The sequence below is a fragment of the Falco peregrinus genome, chromosome 19, assembly GCF_023634155.1.
Source record: "Falco peregrinus isolate bFalPer1 chromosome 19, bFalPer1.pri, whole genome shotgun sequence".
NCBI classification, from domain to species: Eukaryota; Metazoa; Chordata; class Aves; order Falconiformes; family Falconidae; genus Falco; species Falco peregrinus.
In genome coordinates this window covers 988,765-1,016,181 of record NC_073740.1, presented here as the reverse complement: position 1 = coordinate 1,016,181, position 27,417 = coordinate 988,765, and the positions used below count along the sequence as shown (strand labels likewise).

Sequence of the window (27,417 nt, the reverse complement as noted above, 5' to 3'; positions counted from 1 at the left end):
TTATTTGAACCCCGCCCCCTTCCCCAGTTCTTCCCAGGTGGCCCAGCTGGGGTTTGGGTTCCTGCTGGTGGTGGAAGGGGGTTCCCCAGGCTGCATTAAACCAGCCCCCCCGGGGTGGGGGGGGAGGGGGGAGGGGGGAGGCTTTTTGATACTCCAGCTGCATTTTGGGGGGTTTCCCTCCTTTTCCCACTACCCTGCAAACTGGTCTTTAATGGAAACCAGTGTCCCCGCTGGGTGTCTCTACCTCTTTACCTGCCCCCTCAGCCTGACGTCCACCTGGGACCCTCCTTTGCTTCACAGGGGTGAAAGCGGCTGTCCCCCACTTGGGTCTCTGCCACCACCCAGTGTTCCCAGTTCCACTGGTAAAGGAGCAGTGGGACTGTAGGGGGGCTCAGCTCTTTATATGCTGCCTCCCTACCCCCAAAAAACAGCTCATTGGGTTGTAACCCCTCTGGGGTGGGGGTTATTATGGTAGGGGCTACGTAAACAGAAAAGGGAGGTAGTCAACATCTACCCGTGCTCTTGCTGTGCGCGCGCCCCCCCCCCCCCCCCCCCAAAAAAAACCCAACACACCCGTTGTGACCCCTGTGCCCCCTCCCTGAGCCCTGTTTCCCCCCCCCCAGGCACAGAGACAGCACAGAGCTTTCTGTAGAGATCGATAGATATTTATATAAATATTTGGGGCTGTACAAGTGGGGGGTGTGCAGGGTGGTGGTGGTGGGGACAGGTCACAGGCCGGGGGGGGCTGTGGGCCGGGGGGGCCCCTCGCCGCTGCCTGAGTGGTCCAGCTCTGCGCTGTCGCAGTCAGAGTCCTCAGAGACCTGGGGGTGGGGTGGACAGGCATAAATGGGGGGGGGTTAAACATCTTCAGGGTCTCCCCCTGCCCCACAGCTGGTCCTGGGGGTGTTGGGGACCCCCACCTCTGCAGGGCAGAGACCTGAGGAGCCCCCTCTCCATGGCCTCTAATGTTTGGGGGATCCCCACCCCATGGTATCTGTCCTAGGGGGGGGCCTGGGGGACCCTGCCCAGCGATTTAGGAGACCCCTCCCTCCCCACAGTACTTCATCCTGGGGGACACCGGGGGGACCCCCCCCCCCCCCGAGATACCTGGGGTATGTCCTGGGGAGCCCTTGAGACCACCTGCCCATGATGTCCACCCTTGGTGGGGGGCCCTGGGATATCACCCCCTCCCCCACTACTTGGTTCTGGGGGGCTCTGGGGACCCCGTTGCCCATCGCACCTGGTCCTGCCTTCCTCAGTGGGTCCCCCCCTCCCCATAGAGGAGGACTCCCCTCTCCTTCCCCTTGCTAACCCCGTCCTGGGGGGCTCAGGAGACCCCCTACCCCATAGTGCCCAGCTCTGGGGGACCCTAGGGACCCCCACCCAATGGCACCCATCTTGGGAGACCCCTTTCCCCTGACTAACCCCATCCTGGGGGACCTTGAGGACCCCCACCCCATAGTTCCAACCCTTAGGGACCCCCACGCAATGGCACCCATCTCTGGGAGGCCCCTTTCCTCTAGCCCCATCTTGGGGGACTTTGAGGACCCCCACCCCGTAGTTCCAGCCCTGGGGGGCCCCTAGGGACCCCTCACCCCATGCTGTCACCCATCCCTGGGGGACTGTGGGTGCTCCCTGGCACCCACCCCGGGGTTGGGGCATCACCTTGGGGCTGAGCCCCCCATGACGGCGGCCGGGACCCTCGGGGGGCGCGGCGGCATCCAGGGGGATCTCGGAGCCCTGGGAGAGCAGGTCCTCGGAGCGGTCGTCGGGCCGCTCGTCCGTGTTGGTGCTGCCCACGTCGGGGGTGGCACTGTGCGAGGGCTCGCTCGTGTGCCCCTCGTCCCCGTCCCCGTCCGAGAAGTTCTCCGAGCTGAAGGTCGACAGCGACTGGCGCTTGCTCATGCCCGGGGGCCACCTGGGGAGGAAGGGGTGTTGGGAGGGGTGAGGACCCCCATGTCCGGGCACCCACAGACCCCCCTGCACCTACCCCAGGTGCCTGAGCACCCACAGACCCCCAAACGCACCCGGGGAGGCGGGGGTGTCAGCACCCACCTCTGCCGCAGTGGCAGCTCCACCTCGCTGTCCACTTCACCCTCCTCTTCCTCTGATGAGACCCCCCGCTTCTGGTGGAGGGGCGGGGAGGGGCGTTGGGGTCCTCCTGCTGCCTCTCAGGAGGGATCCGGGGGTCCTCACCCCCCACCACCACCCCAGGAAGGACCCACGGGTCTTGGCCCCCTCCTGCCCCCCCAGGAGAGACCCAGAGGTCTTGGCCCCCTCCCCCCAGGAGGGAGCCAGGGGTCCTGAAACCCCCCGAGGATGGACCCAGGGGTCCCTGACACCGCCCCCCCCCCCCCCCCCCCCCCAGGATGGACCCAAGGGTCCTGATCCCTCCTTTGCAGGAGGGACCCCCCCTCCAACCCCTCCCCAGAAGGGATCCATCCCACTTCCCCCTGCTGGGATGGACCTGGGGGTCCTGCCCCCTCCCCAGCCCCCCAGGGAAGGGACCCAGGTGTCGGGGGCTCTCACCTGCCCACGGGTGACAGCCGCGCGGTACAGCAGTGCTGCGGGGGTGAGGTGCTGCCCGGCCCCCACTTTCCCCCCCCGGCCGGCCCCGCTCTCCCGCTCAGGCTCACCGGGCACGGGGGGCTGCGGTGGGGGGGACCCTTGGGAACCTGTTGCCCCCTCAGGTCCTGCATCAGGTACCGTGGCTGGGGGGGCACCCACAGCCTCCAGGGTACCCCCAAGGAGATCGGGGCCGGTGGTGGTTGGAGGGGGGCCGGCGAGCCCCCGGGGGGGTCCAGCCTCGGGGCCTGGCTCCCCGCAGCCCCCCCGGGGTCCCGCTTTGCGATGGCGGCCCTTGGCCCGGCGGCTGCGCCCGGGCGAGGGGGGGCCCTTGGGACACCCCGGCAGGGCCACCTGTGCCATGGCCGCATCCAGCTTGGGCAGCAGCACCTCCGGCTTCAGGATGTCGGGTCTTGGGGGGGGAGGGACAGACAAGGGGAAGGGCTGCGGACGGGGACCCAGGCGTCTGCCAGCCCCTAGGACACCCCCCAGCCAGCCAGGAGGGACCCTCATGTCTAGATCCCACCTCTCCAAGGGACACCAGCATCTGCACCCCCCAGACCACCTCCCCAAAGACCCCAGGGATCTGCACCCGCAGAGCATCCCCCCCGCAAAAGGACCCCAGCATCCGCACGCCAGCCCCTCTCCCCAAAGACCCCAGGCACCCAAGCCCCCAGAACCCCCCACCAAAGGACCCAGGTGTCCGGGCTCCCAGCCCCACCAGGACCCCCATGTCTGCAGACACACCCCCAACCCTGAGGGACCCCCATGTCCATGCTCCCCCCAACCCAAAGCACCCAGGCACCTGACCCGCCAGCCCCCCCACCCAAAGGACCCAGAGTCCACCCCCCATCCCGTCCCAGGCGTCCGGCCGCACCGCTTGCCGTGGGGTGAAAGCTTCTGGGGGACGTTGCGTTTCTTGATGAGGGTCTCGACGGCGTTGCCGTGCAGGAGCCCCCGTGGTGCCCGCGGCTTGAAGAGCCCAGGGTAGCGCTTCTCCAGTGCCTGCTCCCGCCTGCCATGGGCCACGCGTGGGCACCCACCCCCGGGGAGGCAGCGTGGGGTGGGGTGGCCATGGCCTTGGGCTAGTGGCCATGGGGTAACGGCTGGCCATGGGTTCAGGGAAGCCACAGGGTGGGTATAGGGGTGCTCATGGCCATGGAGTAGGTATCAGGTTGGCCATGGCCATGAGGTAGCTATAGGGTTGGTCACAGCCACGGGGTAGATACAGCGTTGGCCATGGCCATGGGGTGCTATTGGTTTGGCCTTGGCCATGGTGTGTGGCTGTAGGGTTGGTCACGGCCATGGGGTGGCTGTAAGGTTGGCCATGGCCATGGGTGGGTGTAGTGTTGACCATGGCAATGGGGCGGCCATGGGATGGGCAGAGGGGGTGCTGGTGGGTGCGAGGGGTGCTGGTGGGTGCTGGAAGGGCCCCCTCACCTGAGCAGCTCTTTCTCCTTGAGCTCCAGCTGCAGCATGAGGGCGCTGAGCTCCATGTAGAGGTTGTTGGCGCGCTCCAGCTTGCGCTCGTAGTGTTCCCGGATGTCCAGCGCGTGCCTAGCGCCCAGGGCACGCGTGGTGTCAGCACACGCGTCCCATGGCACCCACCACACAAAGTGACAGGGACCCAACAGCTCTCCCTGCGCCACGGCACCCTCCGATACCCCCACCCCCTCGTCCCTCTACGCGCCCCTGATGCCCACAGTGTCCCCAGCATTCCGTGTTCCCAGCGTCCCTGTGTCCCGCGGACGGGCCCCACCGGAGCTCCTCGCGCCGGCGGTTGATGAGCTCCTCCTCCAGCCGGTGCAGACATGTCCCCCTCCGACTTGATCTTCTCAAAGTGCAGCTTCACCTCCTCCCGCCACTCCGCCTGTGGTATGTGGGCACTGGCTACCACGGGCACCGGCTACCGTGGCCACCGGGCACCCCGGGCACCGGCTACCGTGGGCACTGGGCACTGGCTACCACGGGCACTGGCTACCGTGGGCATGGGGCACCCTGGGCACCAGTTATTGCGGACACTGGGCACTCCAGGTACTGGGCACCAGCTATCCTGGGCAAGGGGCACTCCCGCCACCAGCTACCACGGGCACCAGGCACCCGGGGCACCGGCTGCCATGGGCACTGGGCACCCTGGGCACCAGTTACCCCAGGCACTGGGCACCACCTACTCTGGGCACCGGGGGCACCCTGGGCACAAGATACCCCAGGCACCAGGTACCCTGGGCACTGCATGACCTGGCTGCAGCTACTCGAGGCACTGGGATACACTGGGCATGGCTACCACGAGCACTGGGATATACTGGGCATCCTGGGCACCAGCTGCTGTGGGCATCAGTTGTCCCTGCAGCAGCCCTCACAGTCCCTGGGATTTGCAGCAGGTCTCCTGCAGGGTTTGGGGGTCCCGGGGGTGCCGGCGGTCCCCAGGGTGCTGGGGTCCTGGGGTACTGGTACCTGGGATTTGAAGTAGGTCTCCTGCGGGGTGGAGAGGACATCGGCAGAGGCGATGTCGAGGTGCAGCAGGATCTGCCGAAGGACGGCCGGTTCCGGGGCTTGCTGTTCCTGGGGGAGTGCCAGGGTGCTGGGTGCGGGTGGGGGGGTGCCTGGGTGCTGGGGGGGGGGAGCTATGGGGGTGTTGAGGCTTTGGGGGACCACAGAGAAGGGTGCACAGGCCACATGGGGTGCAGCTTGGCATGGGTGGCCCTGGGCACACCCCTAGGGTGGGGGTACCACTGTGACCAGGGTCCCCCCCTGCGCTGCCCGCGTTGGGGTGCCAACAGCAGGTCCCTCATGGTGGTCCCCACAGTGGGGTGCCCATGGTGGGGTCCTCCATGGCATGACGCATCCATGGCATGGGTGCCCATGGTATGTCCCCCAAGGGAGGTGTCCCCATAGTGGGCTGTCCCCCGTGCTGTGCTGTCCCCATGGCAGTGTGCCCCATGGTGGGGTGTCCCCACAGACGCACTCACCAGCACTGGCGCAGCAGCACCTTGAAGCCGTCGGGGGCAGCCGGAGGGGACGGGCAGGTGGAGGCTGTTGCTGCCCACCCCCCAGATGATGGCCGACGAGTCCACGTCCTTGTAGGGGATCTCACCCGTCAGCAGCTCCCACAGCACCACCCCGAAGGACCTGGGGGCACCAGCACCCATGGCCCCTGTCACTCCCAGCGTCCTCCCACTGTCCCCCTCATCCCCCCTTGCCCTGTGTCCCCTCCCTGCCTCTGCCCATGCTGGTGTCCCCTCTGTCCCCTGCTGCTCCTGTGGTCCCTGATGTCCCCCTGTCCCTGCAACATCCCTCCCAGTATCCCCAAATGTCCCCATCCCTGGTCCCCTGTAGTGCTCCTGAGGCCTCACATGTCCCTGATGTCCCCGCAGTGTCCTCCCGTTCCTATTGTCCCCAGTGCCTCCTGTGCCCCCCAGTGTCCCCACTGCCTCCCAAAGCCCCGTGTGTTGCTGTGTCCCCAGTGCCACCACAGCTCCTTGGTGTCCCCAAGGTCCCCATGTCCCCAAGGTCCCTGTGTCCTCACCAGATGTCAACTTTCTCGGAGACAGGCTCGTTGCGGATGACCTCGGGTGCCATCCAGGCCACGGTGCCAGCAAAGGACATCTTGGTACTCTTGTCAATGAGCTCCTTGGAGGTGCCAAAGTCCGAGATCTTCACCACGTCGTCGTAGGTGATGAGCATGCTGGGGGGCACCTCGTCAGTGCCCACGCCAGCACCACACCAATGACACACGATTGACACTGGCATGGCACCGACATGGGCACGCAACTGCTATGAGCATCACCAGGTCATGGGGCAAGCCACCACCATGGGCACAACACCATCGCAGATGTGGCACCACCACAGCACCAACATGGACGTGGCACCACTGCGGGCACGGCACTGTCATGGGCATGTGAATGCCATGAGCATGGTCCTGTTGTGGCATGCCACCACCATGGACACAGCACTGCCACGGTCAAGCAATTGCCATGGGCACGGAACTACCACAGGCATGGCACTGCCGTGGACACACAACTATCATGGACAAGCAACCAGCACAGTCACTGCACTGCCACAGACACATCAATGCTGTGAACGTGTCACTGCCATAGACACACAGCCACCGCAGCCATGGCACTGCTACGGGCATGCAACTGCCATGGACATGGCACCACCATGGGCACAGGGCACCAGCAAGGACATGCCACCACCATGGACATGTCACCACCATGGACACGGCACCACCACAAGCATGCAGCCACCGAGGACAAGACACCACCACAGGCATGGCACTGCCACAATCATGCAACTGCCACATGCATGTCCCCACCACAGGCATGCCATCACCAGGGTCACCCACCCCAGCACCCATGGGTGCTGTCCGAGCCCCCAGCCCTCCTCACTTGGGTGACTTGAGGTCGCGGTGGATGATCTTGTGGAGGTGCAGGTAGTTCATGCCGCCGGCGATGCCCATGGACCAGTCGACGAGGAGGGAGGGGGTGACCTTGCGCCCGGCGCGCAGCACCTCGTAGAGCTGGCCCTGGGCGCAGAACTCCATGATGATGCAGTAGCAGGGTGCCTGGGTGCACACACCCCTGCGGGCACAGCGGCACCCTCAGCACCTGCTGCCCAGCACCACCAGGGCACCTGGCAGCACCCAGCACCACCAGGGCACCCTTCTTCTCCAGGGCACTCATCTGCATGGGTATCTGCCAGCACCCACCAGTGCTGGGGCACCCACCTGCACCCAAGCCCCCCCATTGGCACTAGGAGCACCCATCTGCACCGTGGGCACCCCACTGCACCCAGACTCACAGTAGCACTGGGATACTGGGGCACCCATCTGCACCCACATTGCCCTGCCCCGAGAGTGCCCTGCCTGTGACAGAGCTGTCCCATGTGTGGCTGTCCCCTGTGCCACACGTGGGACACGCTGGTGTGCCCCGTGCCCATGCTGTGCCCTGCCCACCAAGGTCCATGCCATGCTGGTGCTCCCCATGCACACGCTGTGTTGGTGCCCCGTGCCCATGTCATGTCCATGACCTCTGTGCCCATGCCCCTGCCATGTCCATGCCAAGTTTGTGTCCATGCCCACACCACGTTCATGCTCATGCCCCTGCCGTGTCCATGTCATGTTTGTGTCCATGCCCCTTGCCTGTGGCACGTCCATACCTCATGCTGTGCTCACGCCCAGGCCGTGTCATGCCCTGTGCCCATGGTGTCCTCCATGGCCACGCCACATGCCATGCCCTCTGCCCATGGCGCATCCATGGCCCATGCTGCGTTCATGCCCATGCCATGCACATGCCTCCATCCCTCACGCCCACGGCATGCCCGTGTCTATGCCCCATGCCCATGGCATGTTCACACTCCGCCCCACACCCGTGCTGTGTCTGTGCTCTGTGCCCACATGCCCCGTGCCCATGGCTTGTCCGTGCCATGTCCATGCCGTGTGCCCATGACCATGGCTTGCCCATGCCACATACACAGTCCATGACCATGCCCCATGCCACGTGCATGCTGTCCCCATGCCTTGTACCCGCGGTGTCCCCATACCCCTGCCCACACCCCACGCCGGTGCCAGCAGCACCCGTGCTCACTTGAAGGTGATGATGTTGGGGTGCTTGAGCTTGCGCAGGTGCTTGATGTCAGTCTCCTTGAGGTCCCGCACCTTCTTCACAGCCACCTCCTCACCATGGAAGCGGCCCAGGAAGACGGCACCCTGCGCCCCACTGCCCACCCACTGAAGGTCCAGGATCTCCTCGAATGGCACCTCCCAGGGGTCTGCGGGCACTCACACCCATGGCACCCAGGCACCAGCACCCCTGGGGCACCCACGGCCATGGTACCCACACACCAGCATCCTTGGTGCACCCACGGCCGTGGTACCCACACCCCGGCACCCCTGGGGCACCCACATGCTGGCACAGCCTGGGTGCAGGCCCCCCCTTGGCACCCTCAGCCCAGCCCTACGGCTCCCACCCCACCGCACTGCACCCTCTGCACCCCAGCACCCCAATCCCTGTCCCATAGCATCCTCCCTCGCTCCCCCCTGACCCCGCAGCACCCACGCTGCACCCCCTCACCTTCCTGGGGGTGCTTGTGCTCGGCGGCGTAGGCTTTGCCGATCATGGTCCAGACGGGCTTGAGGCAGCCAAAAAGCCCCTCCAGGAACCCCCCCCCAGCCTGGCACCGCAGGTGGGCGGCCTCGGCGGCCAGGGGTCCCGCACCCTCGGGCCCCAGGTCAGGGTGCCGGGGGGGCCCGCGGCGGGGCCAGGCCTCGGCGGGGGCGGCAGGGGCGGCGGGGGGCGGCGGGCAGCACGTCGCGCAGCACGCACTGCGTAGGGGTCAGCTCCTGCTCCGGGGTCCCATCCGAGGCCAGCGCCAGCGAGGGCGAGGGTGTCCGCGTCTCGTGCAGGCAGGCCATGGCGGGGGCCCCCCCGCGCCCCTCCGCTGCCCCCTGGCCTGCGGGAGGGGCTGTCAGTGGGATTGGGGGTGCAGCCCCCCCCCCCCCTCCTTGCACCCATAGGCACCCCCGTGCAGCCGCCTGCGCCCTTCGTGCCTCTGTGCAGCTCCGCCGGTGCCCCTCCCTGCATGCACAGGCACCCCTTGGCACGCGTGTGCACCTCTGTGCACCCCATGTGCAGCCCCACACACGTGTGCACCTCCTTGCACCCATGGGCACCCCTTTACATGCACCTGCACCCCCTTTGCACTCCTGTGTACAGCCCACGTGTGTGTGCATCCCCAGCACATATCAGCACCCCCTTGCACCTGGATGCTCCCGTACACACACGTGCACCCCCTTACACACACGTGCACTCCCTTACACACACGTGCACCCCCTTACACACACGTGCACTCCCTTACACCCCCATGTGCAGCCCTATGCCCATGGGCACCTCTTGCAGGCACGTGTAGCCCCTGGCACACGTGTGTGTACCCCTACAAGTGTATGCACCCCCTCTCCTGATGCCACACTGTGTGTGCACCCCTAGTTTAGGCATGCATGCCCCCTTGCACACGCGCACCCCTCCTCACACCCGCATGCACCCCTACGCTTGTGCGCCCCGCTTGGCTGGGAGGAGGGCTGGAAGAGGCCCTCCATAATGCACAGAGGGCACACGAGCGTGCAAGAGGAGGTATGAGTGTGCAAGAGGGTGTATGAGCAGGTAAAGGTGTGCCCAAGTGTGCAGGAGTGTGCAGGAGCGTTCAGGCATGCGCACAAGCACGCAGGAGCGTGCAGGAGCGTGCAAGCAAGTGTACAAGCATGCAAGAGCATGCAGGAGCCTGCACGAGCTTGCAGAAGTGTGCACAAGCGTGCAAGGCCACACACGGCGAGCAAACGTGACAAGGGGAAACTGAGGCAGGGCTGGTGGGGGACCCAGGTGGCCGGGGGTGGGTCAGACTCGATCCAGCTCCCCGGAAAATTGGGGGGGGGGGGGGGGTGGGGGGTGTAGAGTTGCCATGGCAACAGTGGAGCCGGCAGATGAGGTCATCACTAAAATTAGGTGTGGGGGGGGGGGGTGAGTCACCGCGGGGGGGCGTGGGCGGGGCTTACTGTCACCCCGAGGGACCCAGCCGTCCGGGGCCGGGGGAGGGGGGGGGGGACACAGGCGACAAGACGCCCCGCCCCTCCAGGTGTCGTGTCCCCCCCGTGGTGACATCACGTCACGCGGTGACGTCATCCCGGTAAGGGATGCAGCCTCCTCCCCGCCGCACCCCCCCCGGCAGCTCCGCACGGGGAAACTGAGGCACAAGTGGGGAACCAGCATCCCGGGGGGGGCGGGTGTGTGGGTGTGGGTGTATCTGTCACGACATGCGACAGCCCTGGCCCCATGTCGTGACAGCGCGGAGCTGGAGGAGGGAAGTGGGGAAGAGAGCGCCCCCACCGACATGGCATGTCGGGACATGGCGCCCTGTCGCGACAAGGAGAAGGGTGGGGGGAGCGGGACGGGCTGCGAGGGGCTCACGCCTGTGCGTGGGGGGCACACACGTGTGCAAGCGGCTGCACAGGCCTGTGACAGGCGCACACCCACGGAGCAGGGCACACGTGTGTGCACAGGGCTGCGCACGCCGCAAGGGTGCACACGTGTGTGCAAGGCAATGCAGGTGCCGGGGAGGGCACAGGTGTGCAGGGGCGCAGACATGCGTGCAAGGGGTGCACACACATGCAGGGTTGCACATGCAGGTGCGAGGGCATGCACAGACACGTGAGGGTGCTCACGCGTGTGCAAGGTGGTGCAGGTGTGTGTTAGGGGTGCACAGGTATGCACACATGCATGCAAGGGGTGCACACACATGCACGGGTGTGCACAGCAGGTGCAAGGGGTGGGCACTCTTGTGTGCAGCGGGTGCACACGTGCATGCAAGGCGGTGCACAAGAGTGCAAGGGCCGCACATCCATGCAGGGGGGCATGCATGCCTGCGGGCGTTGCACGCGCGTGTGCAAGCACGTCTGCAACGGAGGTGTCATACGTGTGCACGGAGCTGTTCACGCGTGTGCAAAAGCAGCTCACGCATGCGGGGGGGCACGCGCGTGTGCAAGAGGCCGCTGGTGTCCCTGGGCCCCCCTTCGCCCGCCCGCGCCTCCGGGGAGGGGGAAGGGGAGGGCGCGGCCCCCCCGGGCCCTGTGAGGCGGGGGAGGGGAGGGGGCGCGGCGGGGGGAGGGGAGCACGGGACACCCCTTCCAACCCTCCATCCCGGCCGCATCCCTGGTCCTACCCCCCCACACCGCCGTGCCCCCCCCCCGGCCTCCCCGCCGCTGCCCGCGGCCCCGCGCCGGTACCTGGGGGGGTGCGGGCCCCTCGGCCGGGGGTGCCGGTGGTGCCGGGGTGATGTCGGCGGTGCCGGGGGTGCCGGGGCCGGGGCTGGGCCCGGCGGGGCCGGGGCGCGGGCGGGCGGGGCCGGTACCGGGGCCGGGGCCGCGGTCAGGGCGAGCGGCGCGGAACGGCCCCGCCCGGCGCTCGGCGCGGCCCCGCCCCGCCCGCCCCGCCCCGGCCCGGCCCCGGCAACCGGGGACCCCCGGCACCGCCGGCATCACCCGGGCACCACCGGCACCCCAGCACCGGCACCACCGGCACCACCGGCACCGGTACCACCGGCACCCCGGCACCGGCACCACCGGCATCCGTACCCCCGGCATCAGCACCGGCACCCCCCAGCACCGGCACTCCTGGCACCGGCAACCGGGGACCCCCCAGCACCGGGACCGCCCGGCACCGGCACCCCCGCTGGCACCGGGGCCCCCCAGCTTCGGGACCCCCCTGGCTTCGGGGACCCATCAGCTCTGACGAGCACCAGGACCTCCCATGGGCCACCAGCACCGGGAACTGGGACCCCCCCCCAGTGTCCCCAGGAGCTCCCAACACCAGGACTAGGACCCCCCCGGTATCCCCTGCTGGCCCCAGCATCACACCAGGGCCCCAGTGCAATTCCAGTGCTTCCAGTCTGCCCGTGCCTCTGTCCCCAGTGCTCCCAGTCTGCGTGCGGTTTTGTTCCCAGTGCTCCCAGTTTGCTTCCAGTGCTTCTAGTTCAGGCATCTCTGTCCCCAGGGCTCCCAGTATGGGTGTCCTACTGTCCCCACAGCTCCTTCCCTGTCCCTGTCACACTTTGACCATCCCAGCGGGTCCCAGTCTGACCATTGTCACCGCTGGCCTGTCCCCATCACTGCCCGCCCTCCCCCGTCTGTCCCCACCACATTGTCCCTGTCCCCATCCGCCCCCTGTCGTCATCCCACATTGTCTGTCCCCATCCATCCCAGTCCCACCCAGACTGTCCCTGTCCCACTCTCCCAGTCCCTGTTGTCCCCACTCTATCCATCCCTGTCCAACCCTGCCTGTCTCCATTGTCCCCAGCCATTGACCCCTGTCCCTCTCCGTCCCATGCTGTCCGTCTGTCCCTGTCCCACCATTGTCCCCATCTGTTGTCCCTTGTCCATCCATATCCCATCCTGTCCATCCCTGTCCCACCTTGTCCGTCTGTCCCTGTCCCACTCCATTGTCCCCACTGTCCCCATCCACTGTCCCTTGTCCCTCTGTCCCACGCTGTCTGTCCCTGTCCATCTGTCCCCATGCCACCCTGCCTGTCCCCATTGTCCCCATCCATCATGCCCTGCCCACCCCTGTCCGTCTGTCCCCATTCACTGACCCTTGTCAGTCCCTGTCTCACCCCATTGTCTCTATCCTGTCTGTCCATTCCCATCCCACCCCATTGTCCCCACTGTCCCTTGTCCATTCCTGTCCCTGCCACCCCTCCTTTCCCCGTCCCGATTGGGGAAACTGAGGCAGGCCTCCCTCCCCCGACATGGCTCCGCCTCCCGTGTCCTCCACCTTCCCAGCGGTCCCTGCCGCGGGGGATTCTGGGACGCGTAGTCCCAGAATCCCCCTCGGCACCAAGTTCCCATCGTGCCCCGCGCCGGCGCGCAGCGGCCGCCCCCTGGCGGCGCGGGCGGCGCGGCGGCGGGACGGAGCGCGGCGGGGATGAGCGAGGAGGGGGCGGGCGGCGGGGCCAGGCGGAGCGGCGGCTTCCCCAGGTACCGGACCCACCCCGCCCCCCGCCATCCGGGATAGACCCCCAAACCCGGGATCCCCCCGTCCATACCGGTTCTTAATGGGGAGGGGTGGGCTGGGGCCTACACCGGGCCCAGCCCTCAGGCACCGGGCCTGTGTGAGGGGGCTTCAGCCTGGGGCGGGGGGCTCCGGGCTTGTCCCCGTGTCCCCAGGCTGCGTGGGGGGGCTCCGGGCCTGTTCCTGTATCCCCAGGCTGCGTGGGGTGGCTCTGGGCCTGTCCCCAGGCTGGGGCGGGGGGCTCCGGGCTTGTCCCCGTGTCCCCAGGCTGCGTGGGGGGGCTCCGGGCCTGTTCCTGTATTCCCAGGCTGCGTGGGGGGGCTCTGGGCCTGTCCCCAGGCTGGGGCGGGGGGCTCTGGGCCTGTCTCCATCCCCGTGTCCCCAGGCTGCGTGGGGGGGCTCTGGACCTGTTCCCAAGTCCCCAGGCTGCGTTGAGGGGGCTCCATCCCTGTCCCCGTGTCCCCATGCTCCATGGGGGCTCCATCCTTGTCCCTGTGTCCCCATGCCGTGCGGCGATGCCACCCCTCTCCCCACATCCCTATGCGCCATGGCCGTGTCAGCCTCTCCCACCACCTCGCTACCCCCAGCCTGTACCCCTGCTGTCCCCACTGACCCTTGCGTGGGCTGGTGACAGCCCTGTCCCCAGCCTGGAGCAGATGCTGGCCGCCAACCCCGGGAAGACGCCCATCAGCCTGCTGCAGGAATATGGCACGCGCATAGGCAAGACTCCCGGCTACGACCTCCTGAAGGCCGAGGGACAAGCCCACCAACCCAACTTCACCTTCCGTGTCACTGTTGGGGACATCAGCTGCACTGGTGGGTCCCCGACACCCTCGGAGTGGGGGGATGGCCTGGAGAGGGTGGCCTGGATCTGACTTGCTTGGGATGTGGCAGGGCGGATGGCGAGGACATGGGGATTGTCCCCAGGATGGTGGGGATGTGCTGGGGGAATCACCTTGGATCCCGATGCTTGGGACACTTGGGGGTCCCATGGGGCCCCAAAAAGTGGGTTGTGGTGGGGGATAGCTTTTGGATCCTGATGCTTGGGACACGCAGAGATCTCTTGGGGCCCCAAAAAAGTGGATCCTGGGGGGAAGATCGGCTGGGACTGTGATATCTGGGACATTCAGGGATCCTCTGGGACCCCAAAAAGTGGGTTGTGGTGGGACATCATCTCAGACCCCCATGCCTGGGACACCCAGGGATCTCCTGGGACCCCAAAAAGTGGGTCATAGTGAGGGATTGCCCTGTACCCCAATGCCTGGGACATATGGAGATCCCATGGAACCCCAAAAAGTGTGTTTGGTGGGGGATCCCCTGGGACCGTTATGTCTGGGACACTCAGAGATCCCTTGAGACCCCAAAAAAGTGGGTTCTGGGGGGGATTGTCTCAGATCCCGACGCCTGGGATGCTCGGGGACCCACCCTGGCACCCTGCTGCTGGGGTTATGGCAGAGGGATCCCCCAGGACCACCCCCCAGCAGCCCTAATCACAGCCTGTGGTCTGCGAGGGGTCTGGGGGGGCCCCAGGTGTCCCCCCCCTCCTCACTCAGCCAGTGTCTCCCCCAGGGCAGGGGCCCAGCAAGAAGGCGGCAAAGCACAAAGCAGCCGAGGTGGCCCTGAAGCTGCTCAAAGGGGGGGACATGCTGGAGCCCACCGCCCCCGAGGAGCCCAGGTGAGGGGACACGGGGTCCCCAGGGTGTTGGGGGGTCAGGGTGGGGGTCAGGATACAGTGCGGGATGGGCTTGGAGGGAACTGGGGGGTGTCTGGGGGGGTGACAGGTTCCCAGGGGAGGGCGCTGAGTGTGTTGAGGTGCTGGGGGGAGTGTGGGGTGCTCTGGGGTGCTGGGATGCCCAGGCAGTCTGGGGATACCCAGGGGCTTGGGAGTACCCCAGGCGTGCTGAGCACCCAGCGCCGGGGGAGTTGGGGGGGGGTCTGTGGGGGGGTTCAAGGCATCCAGGGGAGTTTGAGGTTACCCAGGGTGACTGGGGATTCTGGGGCAGCTTGGGCATTCCAAGGGATCTGGGGGGGTTGGGGGTTCCTGGGTAGGCATTGAGGGTACCCAGGCAGGTCTGGGGGTGTGTGGTGGGCGTTTGCAGGTGTCTTAGGGGAGCCAAGGGAATTGGTGGTGTGTGTGGGGGAATAACAGGGGGTCTCTGGGGGTCGCAATGGAATTGGGGGTGCCTGGCAGGATCTGGGGGGCTGGGGGCCCCAAGGAGTGCCGGGGAGAGGGTGCTGGGGGGGGCCGGCTCGGGCGTTAACGTCTCACCTTTTATCCCCAAGCTCTCCTTTCCCCCCAGAGCCCCCGGTTGAGCTCGGCCCCACGGCCGCCCCCCTGGCACCTGTCGTGCCCCCACCCTTGCCCAGGTAATGGAGTGGGGGGGCCAGGTGCCGGGGCTGGGCAGAGTGGGGGCACAGTCCTGTCCCCCCCCCCGGCTCCCGGCACCCTCTGACACCTCTTTGCTTCCCCAGTGCGGGGGTCCTGGCTTGGCGGGGCTTAGAGCTGCCTCCCGCCGTGCCCCCCTCATGCTGTGCCTGTCTGCCCCACGCAGGGGCACCCCCCTGGAGATGAAGACGCCCGTGTCCCCCCCCCAGTCGGAGTGTAACCCCGTGGGGGCTTTGCAGGTGGGTGACACCATAGGTGGGGACAAGAGGGGACATACCCCCCTCCAGCTTGGGGGCTGACCCCATTTTGGTATTGAAGAGCCTGTTTTGGGGATGCTAATCTCTGTCTGGGGGGGGCCCATGCCCCTTTGGGGGTGACCTTACTCATCCTGGGGGTGGCAGTGACCTTTGGGGGCTGCCTCTGCCTAGCCAGGGGGGCTCTTGTCCATTCTGGGGACAGTTATCCCTGTTTTGGGGAGAGTAGACCCATTTTGGGGCTGGCTATCCCTGTTTCAGGGCTGGTTATCCCTATTTTGGGGATGGTAGATGCATTTTGGGGACGATTGTCCCCGTTTGGGGGACAGTTATACCCATTTTGGGTATATATAACAGGATGGAAACACCTGTTTTGGGGATGGCAGACACATTTTAGGGACAGTTATCCCAACTTCAGGGATGGTTATTCCCATTTTTAGGGCAGCAGACCCATTTTGGGGCTGGCCCTGCCCATTTTGGGGCTGGCAGCTCATTTCTGGGGGCAGCTGTCCCCGTTTCTGGGAGGGGGGATCTGTGGCCCTGCCCTCCCTGGACCCCCACATTTGCGTCCCCCTCCCAGGAGCTGGTGGTGCAGAAGGGCTGGCGCCTGCCCGAGTACACGGTGACGCAGGAGTCGGGGCCGGCGCATCGCAAGGAGTTCACCATGACCTGCCGCGTGGAGCGCTTCGTGGAGATCGGTAGGGGGCTGGGGCACCCCCTGGGTGCGTGGGGGGGACACGACGGGGTGCCAGGCTCACCGTGGTGTCCCTTGTCCCCTCCCCGCAGGCAGCGGCACCTCCAAGAAGCTGGCGAAGCGCAACGCGGCCGCCAAGATGCTGGTGCGGATCCACAATGTCCCCATGGAGCCGCGGGAGGGCAGCGAGGCCGAGGTGGAGGAGGACCAGTTCTCCATGGTACCCCGCAGCCGGCAAGGGGTTAATGGGGGACACGGGCACCCCGAGGCCACCCCGGGCAGGTTAATGGGGACATGGCTACCCCGAGGGGTCAGTGGGGGATACTGGCACCTCTGTAACCCCTATTTTGGGGCTTCTGGACCCCCAGTGATCAAAGTCCGGTGGCAGTAGGGCAAGGGCTCGCCCAAGGGTGACCTAGGGGGGACCCTCTGGATTTGGGGTCCCTGGGTGGCTGTGGGTGTTCCCCATGGAGGGTCCCTGAACTGGAGGGGGGTCCCACAGTTTCCAAGCCCCCGTGTCCCCTAGGAAGACACTGAGGGGGTGTGTGTCCCAACAGCCCCCACATGGGGGTCCCTGAGCCATCTTGTCCCCAAGGGGGTCCCCGTGTGGGGGGTCCTGGCAGTGTCAGAGCTGCTGTGTCCCCACAGAGGGTCCCCACAGAGGGTCCCTGTGGTTCCTGAGCCGCTGTCCCTCAGGGGTGTCGCTGCACAGGGGTCGTGGTGCTCCCCAAGCCCCCATGGGTGTCCTTGTGTCGGGGTCCCTGCAGTTCCCATGTCCCCGCTTGGGGGTCCAGAGGTTCCCTGAGCCCCCGTGTCCGTTGGGTGTCCCTGTGTGCAACTCTGGGTGGTCCCTGAGCCCCTCACATCCCTGGAGGGGGGGTCCGGATGGTCCCTGTGTCCCCACTGGGGGTCTGGCGGGTCCCCAAGTGCCCTGTCCCTGCAGGCGTGCCCCAGGCTGGAGGGGCTGCGGGGCCGAGCGCCTGGCTGCACCTGGGACTCCCTGCGCAACTCAGCGGGCGAGAAGATCGTGCAGCTGCGGAGCCACCCGCTGGCACCCATGGGTGCAGGGGCCTGCGCCCTCCTGCAGGAGCTCTCCGAGGAGCAGAGCTTCGCCATCAGCTACCTTGACATCGGTGAGTGCCCCCTGCCCTGGCACCCCCCCTGCCCTGGCACCCCCCCAGCCCCATGTGTGCCCCGGCTCACGCTCGGGGGTGTCGTGGGGCGTTTGGGGGGGCTCTGTGGTGACGGTGGCTCATCCCTGTGTGTCCCCCCCTGCCGCCCCAGATGCGTTGAGCCTCAGTGGGTTGCACCAGTGCCTGGTGGAGCTGTCGACACAGCCGGCCACCGTGTGCCACGGTGCGGCCCCCTCCCGCGACGGTGCCCGCTCCCAGGCTGCCCGCAACGCCCTCCAGTACCTCCGCATCATGGCGGGGGGCAAGTGAGCCCCCCACCCACACCTGGACAGACCCACGGACACTCTGAGGGGCCCACAGACGAACCCCTGGGTTCACTGACGGACGCGCAGAGCTCTGGATGGATGCTGGGACCTACTGGTGGACACCCAGACCCACCCATGGACACCCAGACACCCCCGGCCCCAGTGATGCACCCTGTGGGCCCCTGGACCTGCTGACAGACAGATGGACAGACGTGGCCCCCCAGCATGGAGCCCGGACAGACCTCAGGGCTGGGGGCGCCCTCCGTCCTGGCCCCCCCGGGGCGAGGAGGGTCCCCGGGCGCCAACCAGCCCCTGGGAATAAAGCTGGGGGGTTTGTAAACTCCCCGCGTTGGTGTCTCTTTGCGGGGGGGGCTGGGGGTGGGGGGCACAGGGGGCAGGTGTGGAGTGTTGGGGGGCAGAAAGGTGGGAGGTTCCCCCCCTCCATCCCCCAGAAGCAAAAGCAGAGCGAGCGTTCAGGGGTGAGAGGCACCAGTTTATTGGGTGGCAGATGGAGCCGCGGACCGATGGACGGACGGACGGACGGCTTTCTAGACAGACGGCTCCGGGACAGACGGACGGAGCTCAGCGGCGGCGGCCGAAGCGCTGTGGCGTTGCCATGGTCCAGAACGGGGCAGCCGGGGGGTCCCAGCTGCGGGGGCTGAGCCGGGCCTGGGCCCCCCCCTGCCCCAACCTGCAGTGGGGACACGGCACTGCTGGCACCCGCCGGCCGGCCGGCCGGGGATGGATGGACGGATGAAGATGCAGATGCTTGGATGGATGGGGCCGGACAGATGGGGACAGAGGGACAAAAGGGGACAGAGGGATGGAAGAAGATGGACAGACGGACAGGGACAGGTACGATGGGGATGGGCAGGGACGGGACCGGGCAGGGACAGGCAGCGGGGCAGACGGGGGGGGGGGGGGCGGGGGGACAGTCGGGGGCAGTGGGACGGACAGGGACACGCGTACGGAGAAGTTCAGGGACAGACACCAAGGGGGACCCCCCCCCCGGCCCCCCCGCTGGTGCCCTCAAACCACGCGGGTCCCCCCCAGCCGCGGGGTCCCCCCGGGGTCCCCCCGGTGTCCCCCCACCCCCCGTCCCGCTCACCTCTGCGGCTGGAGGGGCCCGGGGCTGCGGCCGGGCCGCTGCAGGGAGCGGAGCAGTGCGCCCAGGACGGCGGCGGGGGGCGGCCCCGGGGGGGCGGCGGCGGCCTGTGGAGGGGGAGAACGCGGGGGGGTCACGGCAGCCCCGGCCTCCACAAAGCCGGCCCCCGCCTCCCCGAGAAGCCCGAACCCCCGGTCGGGGCTCACCGGGCCGGTACCGGGGCTGGGGCAGCAGCGGGCGGCGCGCGGGGTCCCCGCCAGCAGCAGCAGCAGCAGCAGCCGCGGCCCCGCCATGGCCCCCCCCGCCAGCGCCCCCCGCCGCCGCCTCTTATGGCCGGGCCGGGCCGCCGCGGGGGGTCCCGGGGGGAGCGGGGGATGGCGGGGATCAGTCCTGGCCCCGCCGCCGCCGCTAATGAAACCCATTTACCAGCCGCGACAGCCGCCCCCGGGGACGGAGGGAGGGAGGGAGGGAGGGGGGGGGCGGCCCCGCCCGGGACCCCCCAGCCCGTCCCACCGGAGCTGCCCGCGTCACCGGAGCGAGACCCCCACCCGTCCCCGGTACCCTCCGCCCTGTCCCGGGACCCCCCAGAACCGGGCCCCCTGCCCCGCATCGGCCCCGTTCCCGGGCCAGGCCCCCCGGGGCGAGGGCCCCCTCCCCGCCCCGTCCTCGGGACACCCGGCCCCCGCCGCGGCTCGTTGCCGCCACCCTGTGGCCGCGCTGCGCTCCTGCAGCCCCGACGGGGCGGCCCCGGCTCCGCCAGCCCTGGCCCGGGTTTTAAGGGCTCCCTCCGACCCAAAACCAGCTGAAATCGCCCCAAACGCTCGCCCCGAGGGTGGGGCCTGGACCACTGCGGCGGCGTCGTGGCCCCCCAAGCAGCCTCACCTGCTGTGCCACCCAGGTGGGTGACAGCCCACGGTGTCCCCAGCAGGTCTGAGGGCCAGATGGTGTCACCCAGGTGATGGCTGAGGGTTGTCACAGCCAGTGCTGCCACCCCCTGCCCTGTGACACCCACCCTGTGACCCCCAGGCAGGTGACGGCCAAGAGTGTCGCTCAGGACAGGTGACACCAGCGTTGTCCCCAGCCGAGCCAGTGCCAGGGCCCCTGTGAAGCAGAGGGCGGCAGCCACCAGCTCCTGGGTAATATTTTAATGTTATATTTGCAGCATAAATAAAAGGCACATTACATGTTTGGTACGACACGGCCGAGGTGGGGGGCTGGGACGTGTCCCCCCGCGTCCCCAGGCCCCCGCGGGGGCTGTGAGGACCCGCTCACAGGAGCCCGTGCGGAGGGGGGGGTCCCTCGGGGCCCGGGGGGGGCCGCAGGAAGGGGTTACAGCTAGAAAACCATTTCGTTGCATAAGGAGCTGCGCATCCATTCAGGAAGTTGATATATGTCTATATAGGTCTGTATATACTCATAGATAAGTATTTATTTATTTTTTTTTATAGATACTACACCCTCGTGGTTATGCTTTTGGGGGGGTTTCCTTTTTCTTGGCTTCTTCCATTATTGATCGTCAAAGCTCACCGTACAAAGCAGCTGGGACACACACACTCACACACAATCCAGGATGCTCCTCCCGTGTCCCCAGGGACTGTCACATCCCTGTCACCTCCTGGGCTCGTTTTGGGCCAGGAGAGCATCACCGCTGCCGCAGCCCACGCACGCATGGAACTGGGGGGGAGAACCAAACTGAAACGGGTCCGCAAGTCCAAAAATGACAAATCTGCTGGCTGAGCCATCGAAATCCAGAACCAAGGAGCCAGTCTGGGGGGAAAAAGGAGGCACCCCCACCCCCCGCCCCCTCAATCCTGAGGGATTTGGAGGTTGCTGAGATCTTCTTCTCCCCTGGAGGAGTGGAGGGAGAGGAGGGAGTGCTCCCCTCCATCAGGAGCCCTCCCAGGGGTCGGCATTGCCCCAGGACACGTTTTTCAGCCGTTTGTTTCCATTCAACATTACAGCGAAGCCGGATCAATAAAGCCCTGACTCCCAGTGGCCGATGCCACCGTTCGGGCTCTCCCTGCCTCGATCACAAGCTGAACGCGACATTTAGACCCCGCACAGCTTCTCCACACTTGCGCCAGGAGCCCCAGGATCACTCTCCCCCATTAACTGGAGGGATGGAGCTCCCTGGTGCTCCACGCAGGGCTACCGGGTGGGCTTTGTGGGAAGCCACAGGACTGACACCGGCACCCACCAGGGTTTCGGTCAAGGCACTGAGGCCCGAGGGCTGGCAGAGCAAAGTGCAGGTGCCCGGCAAGCTGCCGAGCGGAGCGGCCTGGTGGCTGCCATCCCCTGAGAGCCTCTGAAAGCAGGAGAAATCAGCCTAGAGCAGAAATCGAGGGGTTTTGACCCAGACAAAGGCGTCTGCAAAGTTTTCAAGTGAGAATGGAGCCAGCATAGGAAGACGAAAAAGCCACCTTCACCCTCGCCCATCCTCACGGGTCTGGGGGGAACCCTGCATCACCGACCTGCCAGAAAGTCCGTCTTCCCAAACAGAACACCCCTCACCGCCACCAAAAACCAGAGCACATCCTCCACAGCTACTGCCACGCCGGCCTAGAGAAGCCGCCTCCAAAGAAGTGATGACGTGGGGCAGAAACCCAGCAGCCGCTGGGCTCCTCGGAGCTGCCTGGAGGGCTCCCCAGAGCGGCACGGGCAGCTTGGCTCTGAGAGGTGACCACATCAACCCCGGCTTTTAACCACAACTGGCAGCCCGACGCATCCACACGTGGCCGCTCCATCAGCGTGGAGGTGCTGGAAAAAGCACTGGTGGGAAGATGCGCTCCCTATGTACCCTCCTCTCTGGGGAGCCCAGAAACGAGTCACCTCTTCAAAACCAAACCTGTCCCTCCCGGTGGAGAAGTGACAACCACCCCGTGACATTCAGCTCCTTCTGAGGTTTAAGGCTGGCCCAGCATCAGCTCTGACGGGCACATTCTGCGACCTCAACACGGGACAGACCTCACCCACCTGCTCCACAGTGATGTTTACAGCTTGTGACATCCATCCATCCACCAGGGTGGGACCAGAGAACTCCCCCGCTGCCCGAGGCTGGCTGGGGCAGAGGTGCCAGCTAAGGGCCATGCTGAGGTTTTGGCTACCTTCCTCACCGCTGGCTCAGCCTGCTCGGGCTGGGTGAATTCCTGCTCCACCTCTGCCCCTGCAAGCAGGGACGCTGGTAGCAAGAGACACGGGGACCTGAAATCTGCTCCGGCACCTGCTTTTGCAGCAGCGGTGCCGGTATCAAATGCTGCTGGTGTAAAACATACCCGAAGGGGACAAGAGAAAGCTGCAACCCTGTAGATTAAAAAAAATAAAATGTTAGGGTATGGTCGAACACTTGTTCCCTGATTATTGCTGCCCAGGTTTGGAGCTTTACAACTGCGTTTTCATGGGTTTGCAGATTTTTGAAGGCACTAAGCACTCACAAGTGGAGGGGAGCTGAGACAGGGAGATGCTGGAATGGGGGCAGCACCGACGGCATCAAGAGCACCGAGGCACGGGGGGATGGGGAGGAAAAGCCGCTGTGTCCCCCACTCGCTACTGGCTGAACTGATGCCTGGTGGGGTGATGAGGTTTCAAGGGTCGGGGCAGGGAAAGTCTTTTTGCAGGATGCAGACACGTCGTGGGCTGGCGGGGCAACCTCGGGTCTCCGAGCACACAACATCGGGTTACTTTCAGTCGCCAGGGGCAAAAACTAAGGGTCGGGGAAGCTGCTGCGTTTGATGCCAACGCTGCCATGCGTGTCTCTGTCCCAGAGCTGCTGCCTCTCCAATGTCACCTTCCGCTCCTTCCTCCCACCCTGCCCACAAAGCCCCCGGCTCCTTGCCTTGCCTCATCCACCAGACCCTGACGCCAGGAAGCAAACAAGGAACCAGTGGTGGGGTCAGCCCAGTTCCTCCCTTCTCTTCTTTCTGCAAACACGTTTCCTCGACAGTCGGGTTTCTGCAGAGCCGAACCCTTGGCGAGCCTAGGAGGAGCTGGTGTGCTGCATTCGGAGCTGCCGGAGGCACCACCGCTGTCGCGGCTCCTGGCTCCCAGCTCCTGGCCACCGAGGGATGGGACCCGACAGCTGCCAAGCCATGAAGCAAATATGTTTACAACACATTTTTGTCATTCCTGCTATTCCCGGTCAAAGAAAGCAAGCGAGACACTTGTTTCCAAGCCCCCTGACGCAAACTGAGCAGCTCTGACGACGACAGCAAACCCTCTGCTGCAAGACAGGTCATTTTTATGACCATGCGAAGGTGCGTGGGGGTTTCTGCCATCCCCCCTCGCTGCGCTACAGCCTGTATCCAGCAGCAGCTCCAAGAGAGGAAGCCGAGCTGGCTGGGCTGGATCTTGTACCTCCTTCAAACCCTCTGCCCCCCAAAAAAGCTCCTGACCCTCCGCTGTGCCTCACCTGGCTGAAATCCCTGTTCGTCCAGGTCGCACATCTTTAAGACACGCCAAAACCCCGTGTCCCTCTTGTCACAGCCCGCTCTCGCGGCAGGAGCACCCCCCGTGTTGGCACAGCAAGAGCTAAAAGATCTGAACACGCAGACTCTGCAGAAGCAGCTTTACAGAAACAAAAGGCGGGTCTGGGGGGGCTACGCAGGACCTGAGGGGCAAACTGCCGAGGCCGAAGTGCCCCCCGTTACACACAGGACTCCTCCGGAGCCGCCCAAGAGAAATGAGGGAAGCACACGAGCAGCACCGCCACGAGCAGCACCGCACCAAGACAAACCAAACCCAGGAACGCCGTGGCCGATACTACTGAGAAGTCAAGGAAAACCTGAAAAGGAGGAGAGGGGGAGAGGACAGATCCCATCGACCGAAAAAACCAAACCGCCGGACTTCCCCATCTAACGGGATCCGGTTTCTTTGCTTTGGGTTTTGCTGTCCCTGGAAACCTCCCAAGTCTGGGTAAGCCAAATGAAATGACTTCGACAAACAAACTTGGCTCAAAAGTGGCGAGTGCAACCTGAGGGGGTGAGAGCTTGGGTGAGGGGGGGCGTCCCGAGGAGGAGAGGAAGGCCAAGGGCCGAGGCAGCTCCCGGGGCTGTGACGAGGTTCCTTCCAAGACCCGAACGTTCACAGAGCCCCTTCCTGCTCCCTCCTATTTCCAAACTATCGACTCCAACCACCCGCCCAGGGCCAGCGGCAGCCTCGGGATGCACACACAGACACACACGCATGCTGCGCCCGCCCAGCAAGAAAACGGACCCGATTTCAAGCGCCTTTCAATGTCAAGGCCGGGTTTTTAACCTGTCCTATGAAACTGGAAGCTCTGCGAATCCTTTGTTTGCCCTGGCTGGGAAGCAACAGGCGCTCCACCACCCAGAGCAGGAGCTAATCACAAGAAGAGGTACAAGATCAGCGAGCAGACACACTCCTTTGTGCTCCCTCCCCTTGGAACAGGCAACTAATTCATAATATTTAAGGCCACCATTATTAAGGTCATCAAGGTTATGTGTAAAGGAGGTGATCCTTGGAAATGGAGGGATTTGTTTGCTAAGATGGACAGTGAGGTTGGGAGCAGATGATGAATCCTGGGACTCAGATTATTCCTGCCTGGTGGGCCGGCTCGTCCTCTCCTGTGCCTCCTGGAGCACCTTTGCACCAGCCCCAGCAGACACAGGTCAGCACCCATTTACTGTAAGGAAGACTGAGCGCAGCGCCTCCGCTGTACAACAGACGGTACCTTTTCCCCAGTGACCCCAGCATCCCACTACGAGTGCGGCACGTCAACGGCTGCAGATCCCAGTGCAGCACAAGCGACAAGGAACACATGTACCCCCCAGCCCCGTGTCCCCCTCTCCCTCTCGGTGGGCACACAGCGATGTACAGTGCCTACACTGCCACGGTGGCCAGAATCTGTCGCTGGTGTCTTGGGAGTGAGTGGACGACAAGACTAACCTCGATCGCTTTAACCTCGGAGCTCAAGGAGGCTTCTTGTGCGAAGGTGCAATGTTTCAGGTAGCTAGAGCAGAGGGGGGAGCAGATGCCTGGAAGCAGCATGCTGTTAAAAATAAAATACATTGACAGCACGACTAAATGTCACAGCCTCCCAAGAGCTATGTTTTCCTTTGCCGAGAGTGGAGGAGGAGGGAGGGGTGGGGACTTGGAAGAGTGAAAGCGCCAAGGGGATCCACCAAGCATGGAGGTTTAGTGTTAATGTAACTGATACCTGAAAGCGAACCTTTCAAGGTGCTTTTCAAAGAGGCTCTGTCTGTTGGGGCGACTCTGCGAGTTGACGGATCGTCAACCCAAGGGTGGAGAAGAGTGCTCAACCCGCGGCTGCCCCGCGGGGACAGGGCTGGCAGGGCAGCGGCGGGGGCCAGGATCTGTACAGGCTATGCAGTGTAAGAAGCGCCATAGCTGCCCTTAGCTCACTTGGAAAAAAAAAAAAAAAAAAAAAAAAAAGAAATAAAAATCCTTATCGGCCCCCACTCGTCAGGGACGTGGTTATGGTCGGTTTCTCCGGCTGGGAGTTCGCGGTTAGCTCCGTGTCACATGCACAGGCTGTGACATCATCTGCCAGCAGACTGCGACTGTGGAGCCATGATGACGTGTGAGGGAATCGGCATGCTCAGTTCTGTCCTTTGGCTCGCCATCTGCGTGAGCACTGAGGTGGCAACCGCTTCCGCAGCCGAGCGGACGCTGAGCCCGTTGGGGGAGGCCGTCACGGAGCTGTGCTGGATGACGGGAGCAGGGGAGCCGGTGGGCTCGGAGCTCTCCTTCGGGCTTTCTGCTTGACCAGAGAAGAAGGGGATGGGGTGGGGGAAACAGAAAAAAGAAGAAACCAAGGTTAGAGAGAGGCTGTGCACGTTGCTACCAGTGTGAGCAGCAGGGCGATGTGCTGGGAGGCTGCTGCTGCCTCAGCAGGGGCAGAAACCCGTTCAGGTATTTGCTTAACACTCACCTTCCCGGCCAAAGCAGCCTGGAGCTCCCTACAGGAATCCCAGCTCCCCCCCACCATGCTGCGCCCCCCCCCCCCCACCCCAAGCAGCTGTTTGGCAAAAGCAAGTGAGGACTGGAAATAAAACTGATTAGAGTTGGGACATAACGACCCACCGGGTCCGGCTGGCCCCGTCCTGCGGAGACACCACCGAGTCCTGCCGCACTGCTGCCAGGGAGGCACGAAGCGCGGGCATCACACCAGGGATGGCAAACCCAGCGTAACCTTTATTGTAATAAATCTGTTTCCTCATTATAAGAAATGAACTTTCCTACATGTTGTTTCCTGGCGTGGTACTTGGTTCAAGGCCATTTAGCCCAGAGACTGCACAGTTCCTTCAGAGTCCTCACCATCTGGTGGGTGAGCAGGCAGCAGACACCCCTCTGCAAAGGCAGGGCTGGTGGTTTGGGTTTGCTGGGGTGGTTTTTTTGGCCATTTTTTATATAAATTACCTGGTTTGCTCTTTATTGTTCTCCAGAACATTAAAATCAATTACAGCCCATTACAAACTGTTTGCTCACTCGCTTTCTTTCGGTAACTTGAAGCAGTACGATCGAAGGGATGGGAGGCAAACAAAGGCAGAGAGCTTCTTCCCTGCTCGTTTCTGAGCGACGCAGATTGCTTTCCAAAACTTTGGATTCTCTCCCACAAACAGCCTGCTGCGCCCAGGCAGAGCTTCTAACACACAGGATAATTTGTGACCTATCAAATGCCAAGGCGAGAGCAATCAGACCTCTCTCTTTAGGGGTATACACTCATTATCTACAGATGTCAGGAGGAAATTCCCTCCTGTGCACTTGGCTAGATGAATTACGGGTAAGATGCGGTCACCTTCCTTTAAAAGAGCAAAATAATGGCATGAGCTGGGGTACTTCTTCCACATCAAGACGGTAAACCCCATGACACCGGGGGTGGGGGGGCGGGGGGAAATTAAAAAATCAGAAAAGAGGTTTACAACCTTACCAGGCACCAGCAAATGTACTTTAGGGCTCAGTTTTCGACCAGGTGCCAGAATATTGTACCCCCTTCCCAAACGGGTTTTACCTTCCCTTGCGAAACCTTGGCTTGGCCTTCGCCGGCGTGCTGAAAGACGCGGCTAGCACAGCAGATTTGAAATCTGACTTGGCGGTGAGAGAGAAGGTCGAGCAGAGCCATATAATAGTTTGGCATCCCAAAAAGAAGATTTACAAGGTATTACAAATAAAACAACCCAACTGTACATGAGGCAGCTGTAATTCCATCGAGGGAATCTGGCATTTTTGTTTAAGGACCTGCTTAGTCACAAATCTCAATAATAAAAAAGGCAGCCAGGAAGGGGGGGGGCACGGGGAGGGAGGTGTGAATTTAATTTTTATTATTCAGATGTGTGATGAATTCCTATTATTGGAGTAGACAGACTGTGAGGAATAATAATAGGAACTGTAAACTTTGGAAGTTAACAGGAAAAATCATGTTGCCTCTCTGCATTATACACAGAGT

At 64.4% G+C, this 27,417-nt stretch overlaps 4 protein-coding genes and 1 long non-coding RNA gene across 14 annotated transcripts in view; 2 read left to right on the top strand and 3 right to left on the bottom strand.

Moving 5' to 3' along the window:
* Positions 1-657: 657 nt before the first annotated feature.
* On the bottom strand, positions 658-11,516 carry MAP3K12 (mitogen-activated protein kinase kinase kinase 12). Its single transcript, XM_055792445.1, is given in 18 exon segments — positions 658-821; positions 1,666-1,918; positions 2,056-2,126; positions 2,530-2,977; positions 3,443-3,580; positions 4,006-4,122; positions 4,325-4,383; positions 4,385-4,435; positions 5,020-5,096; positions 5,099-5,127; positions 5,535-5,569; positions 5,571-5,694; positions 6,092-6,250; positions 6,954-7,145; positions 8,151-8,334; positions 8,637-8,862; positions 8,864-9,015; positions 11,339-11,516. Coding segments are annotated over 17 exon segments (2,370 nt in total). The 5' UTR covers positions 8,978-9,015; positions 11,339-11,516; the 3' UTR covers positions 658-728.
* A 1,457-nt stretch (positions 11,517-12,973) lies between these two features.
* Positions 12,974-18,202, top strand: TARBP2 (TARBP2 subunit of RISC loading complex). Of its 2 annotated transcripts, XM_055792380.1 has the most exons (9): positions 12,974-13,084; positions 13,753-13,934; positions 14,688-14,793; positions 15,402-15,485; positions 15,671-15,743; positions 16,339-16,456; positions 16,545-16,672; positions 17,396-17,585; positions 17,737-18,202. In XM_055792380.1, the coding sequence occupies exons 1-9, from the start codon at positions 13,032-13,034 to the stop codon at positions 17,892-17,894; spliced, it is 1,092 nt and encodes a 363-aa protein (XP_055648355.1). In that variant the 5' UTR covers positions 12,974-13,031; the 3' UTR covers positions 17,895-18,202. The 2 variants fall into 2 exon arrangements, with proteins under 2 accessions (XP_055648355.1, XP_055648356.1); XM_055792381.1 differs by lacking the exon at positions 15,402-15,485.
* Positions 18,203-18,472: 270 nt separating this feature from the next.
* Positions 18,473-20,025, bottom strand: NPFF (neuropeptide FF-amide peptide precursor). The gene is made up of 2 exons (XM_055792044.1): positions 18,999-20,025; positions 18,473-18,581 (listed from the first exon to the last, which is right to left on the bottom strand). The coding sequence occupies exons 1-2, from the start codon at positions 19,415-19,417 to the stop codon at positions 18,473-18,475; spliced, it is 528 nt and encodes a 175-aa protein (XP_055648019.1). The 5' UTR covers positions 19,418-20,025.
* On the top strand, positions 18,575-20,576 carry LOC129782867 (uncharacterized). The gene is made up of 3 exons (XR_008744987.1): positions 18,575-18,745; positions 20,022-20,131; positions 20,444-20,576. It is a non-coding gene; the product is annotated as an uncharacterized LOC129782867 (long non-coding RNA).
* The window catches only part of LOC101913823 (cyclic AMP-dependent transcription factor ATF-7), a 69,722-nt gene continuing 62,430 nt past the window's right edge, over positions 20,126-27,417 (bottom strand). For 8 of the 9 annotated variants that reach the window (XM_055792035.1, XM_055792034.1, XM_055792037.1 and 5 more), the window contains one exon: positions 20,126-25,731. In XM_055792035.1, the coding sequence (XP_055648010.1) occupies positions 25,511-25,731 (221 nt within the window). In that variant the 3' untranslated portion in view covers positions 20,126-25,510. The remainder of the gene's footprint in view (positions 25,732-27,417) is intronic. The other variant, XM_055792040.1, reaches the window with a different exon arrangement.

Bases quoted from the DNA above. Each gene is read 5' to 3' on its own strand.
- NPFF (XM_055792044.1), bottom strand. From the start codon at position 19,417: ATGGGTTTCATTAGCGGCGGCGGCGGGGCCAGGACTGATCCCCGCCAT. The intron at 18,582-18,998 runs GTGAGCGGGACG...TCCCCACTGCAG, and splicing joins GGGCCCCTCCAGCCGCAGAG to GTTGGGGCAGGGGGGGGCCC.
- TARBP2 (XM_055792380.1), top strand. From the start codon at position 13,032: ATGAGCGAGGAGGGGGCGGGCGGCGGGGCCAGGCGGAGCGGCGGCTTC. The intron at 16,673-17,395 runs GTACCCCGCAGC...CTGTCCCTGCAG, and splicing joins AGGAGGACCAGTTCTCCATG to GCGTGCCCCAGGCTGGAGGG. The intron at 17,586-17,736 runs GTGAGTGCCCCC...CTGCCGCCCCAG, and splicing joins CATCAGCTACCTTGACATCG to ATGCGTTGAGCCTCAGTGGG.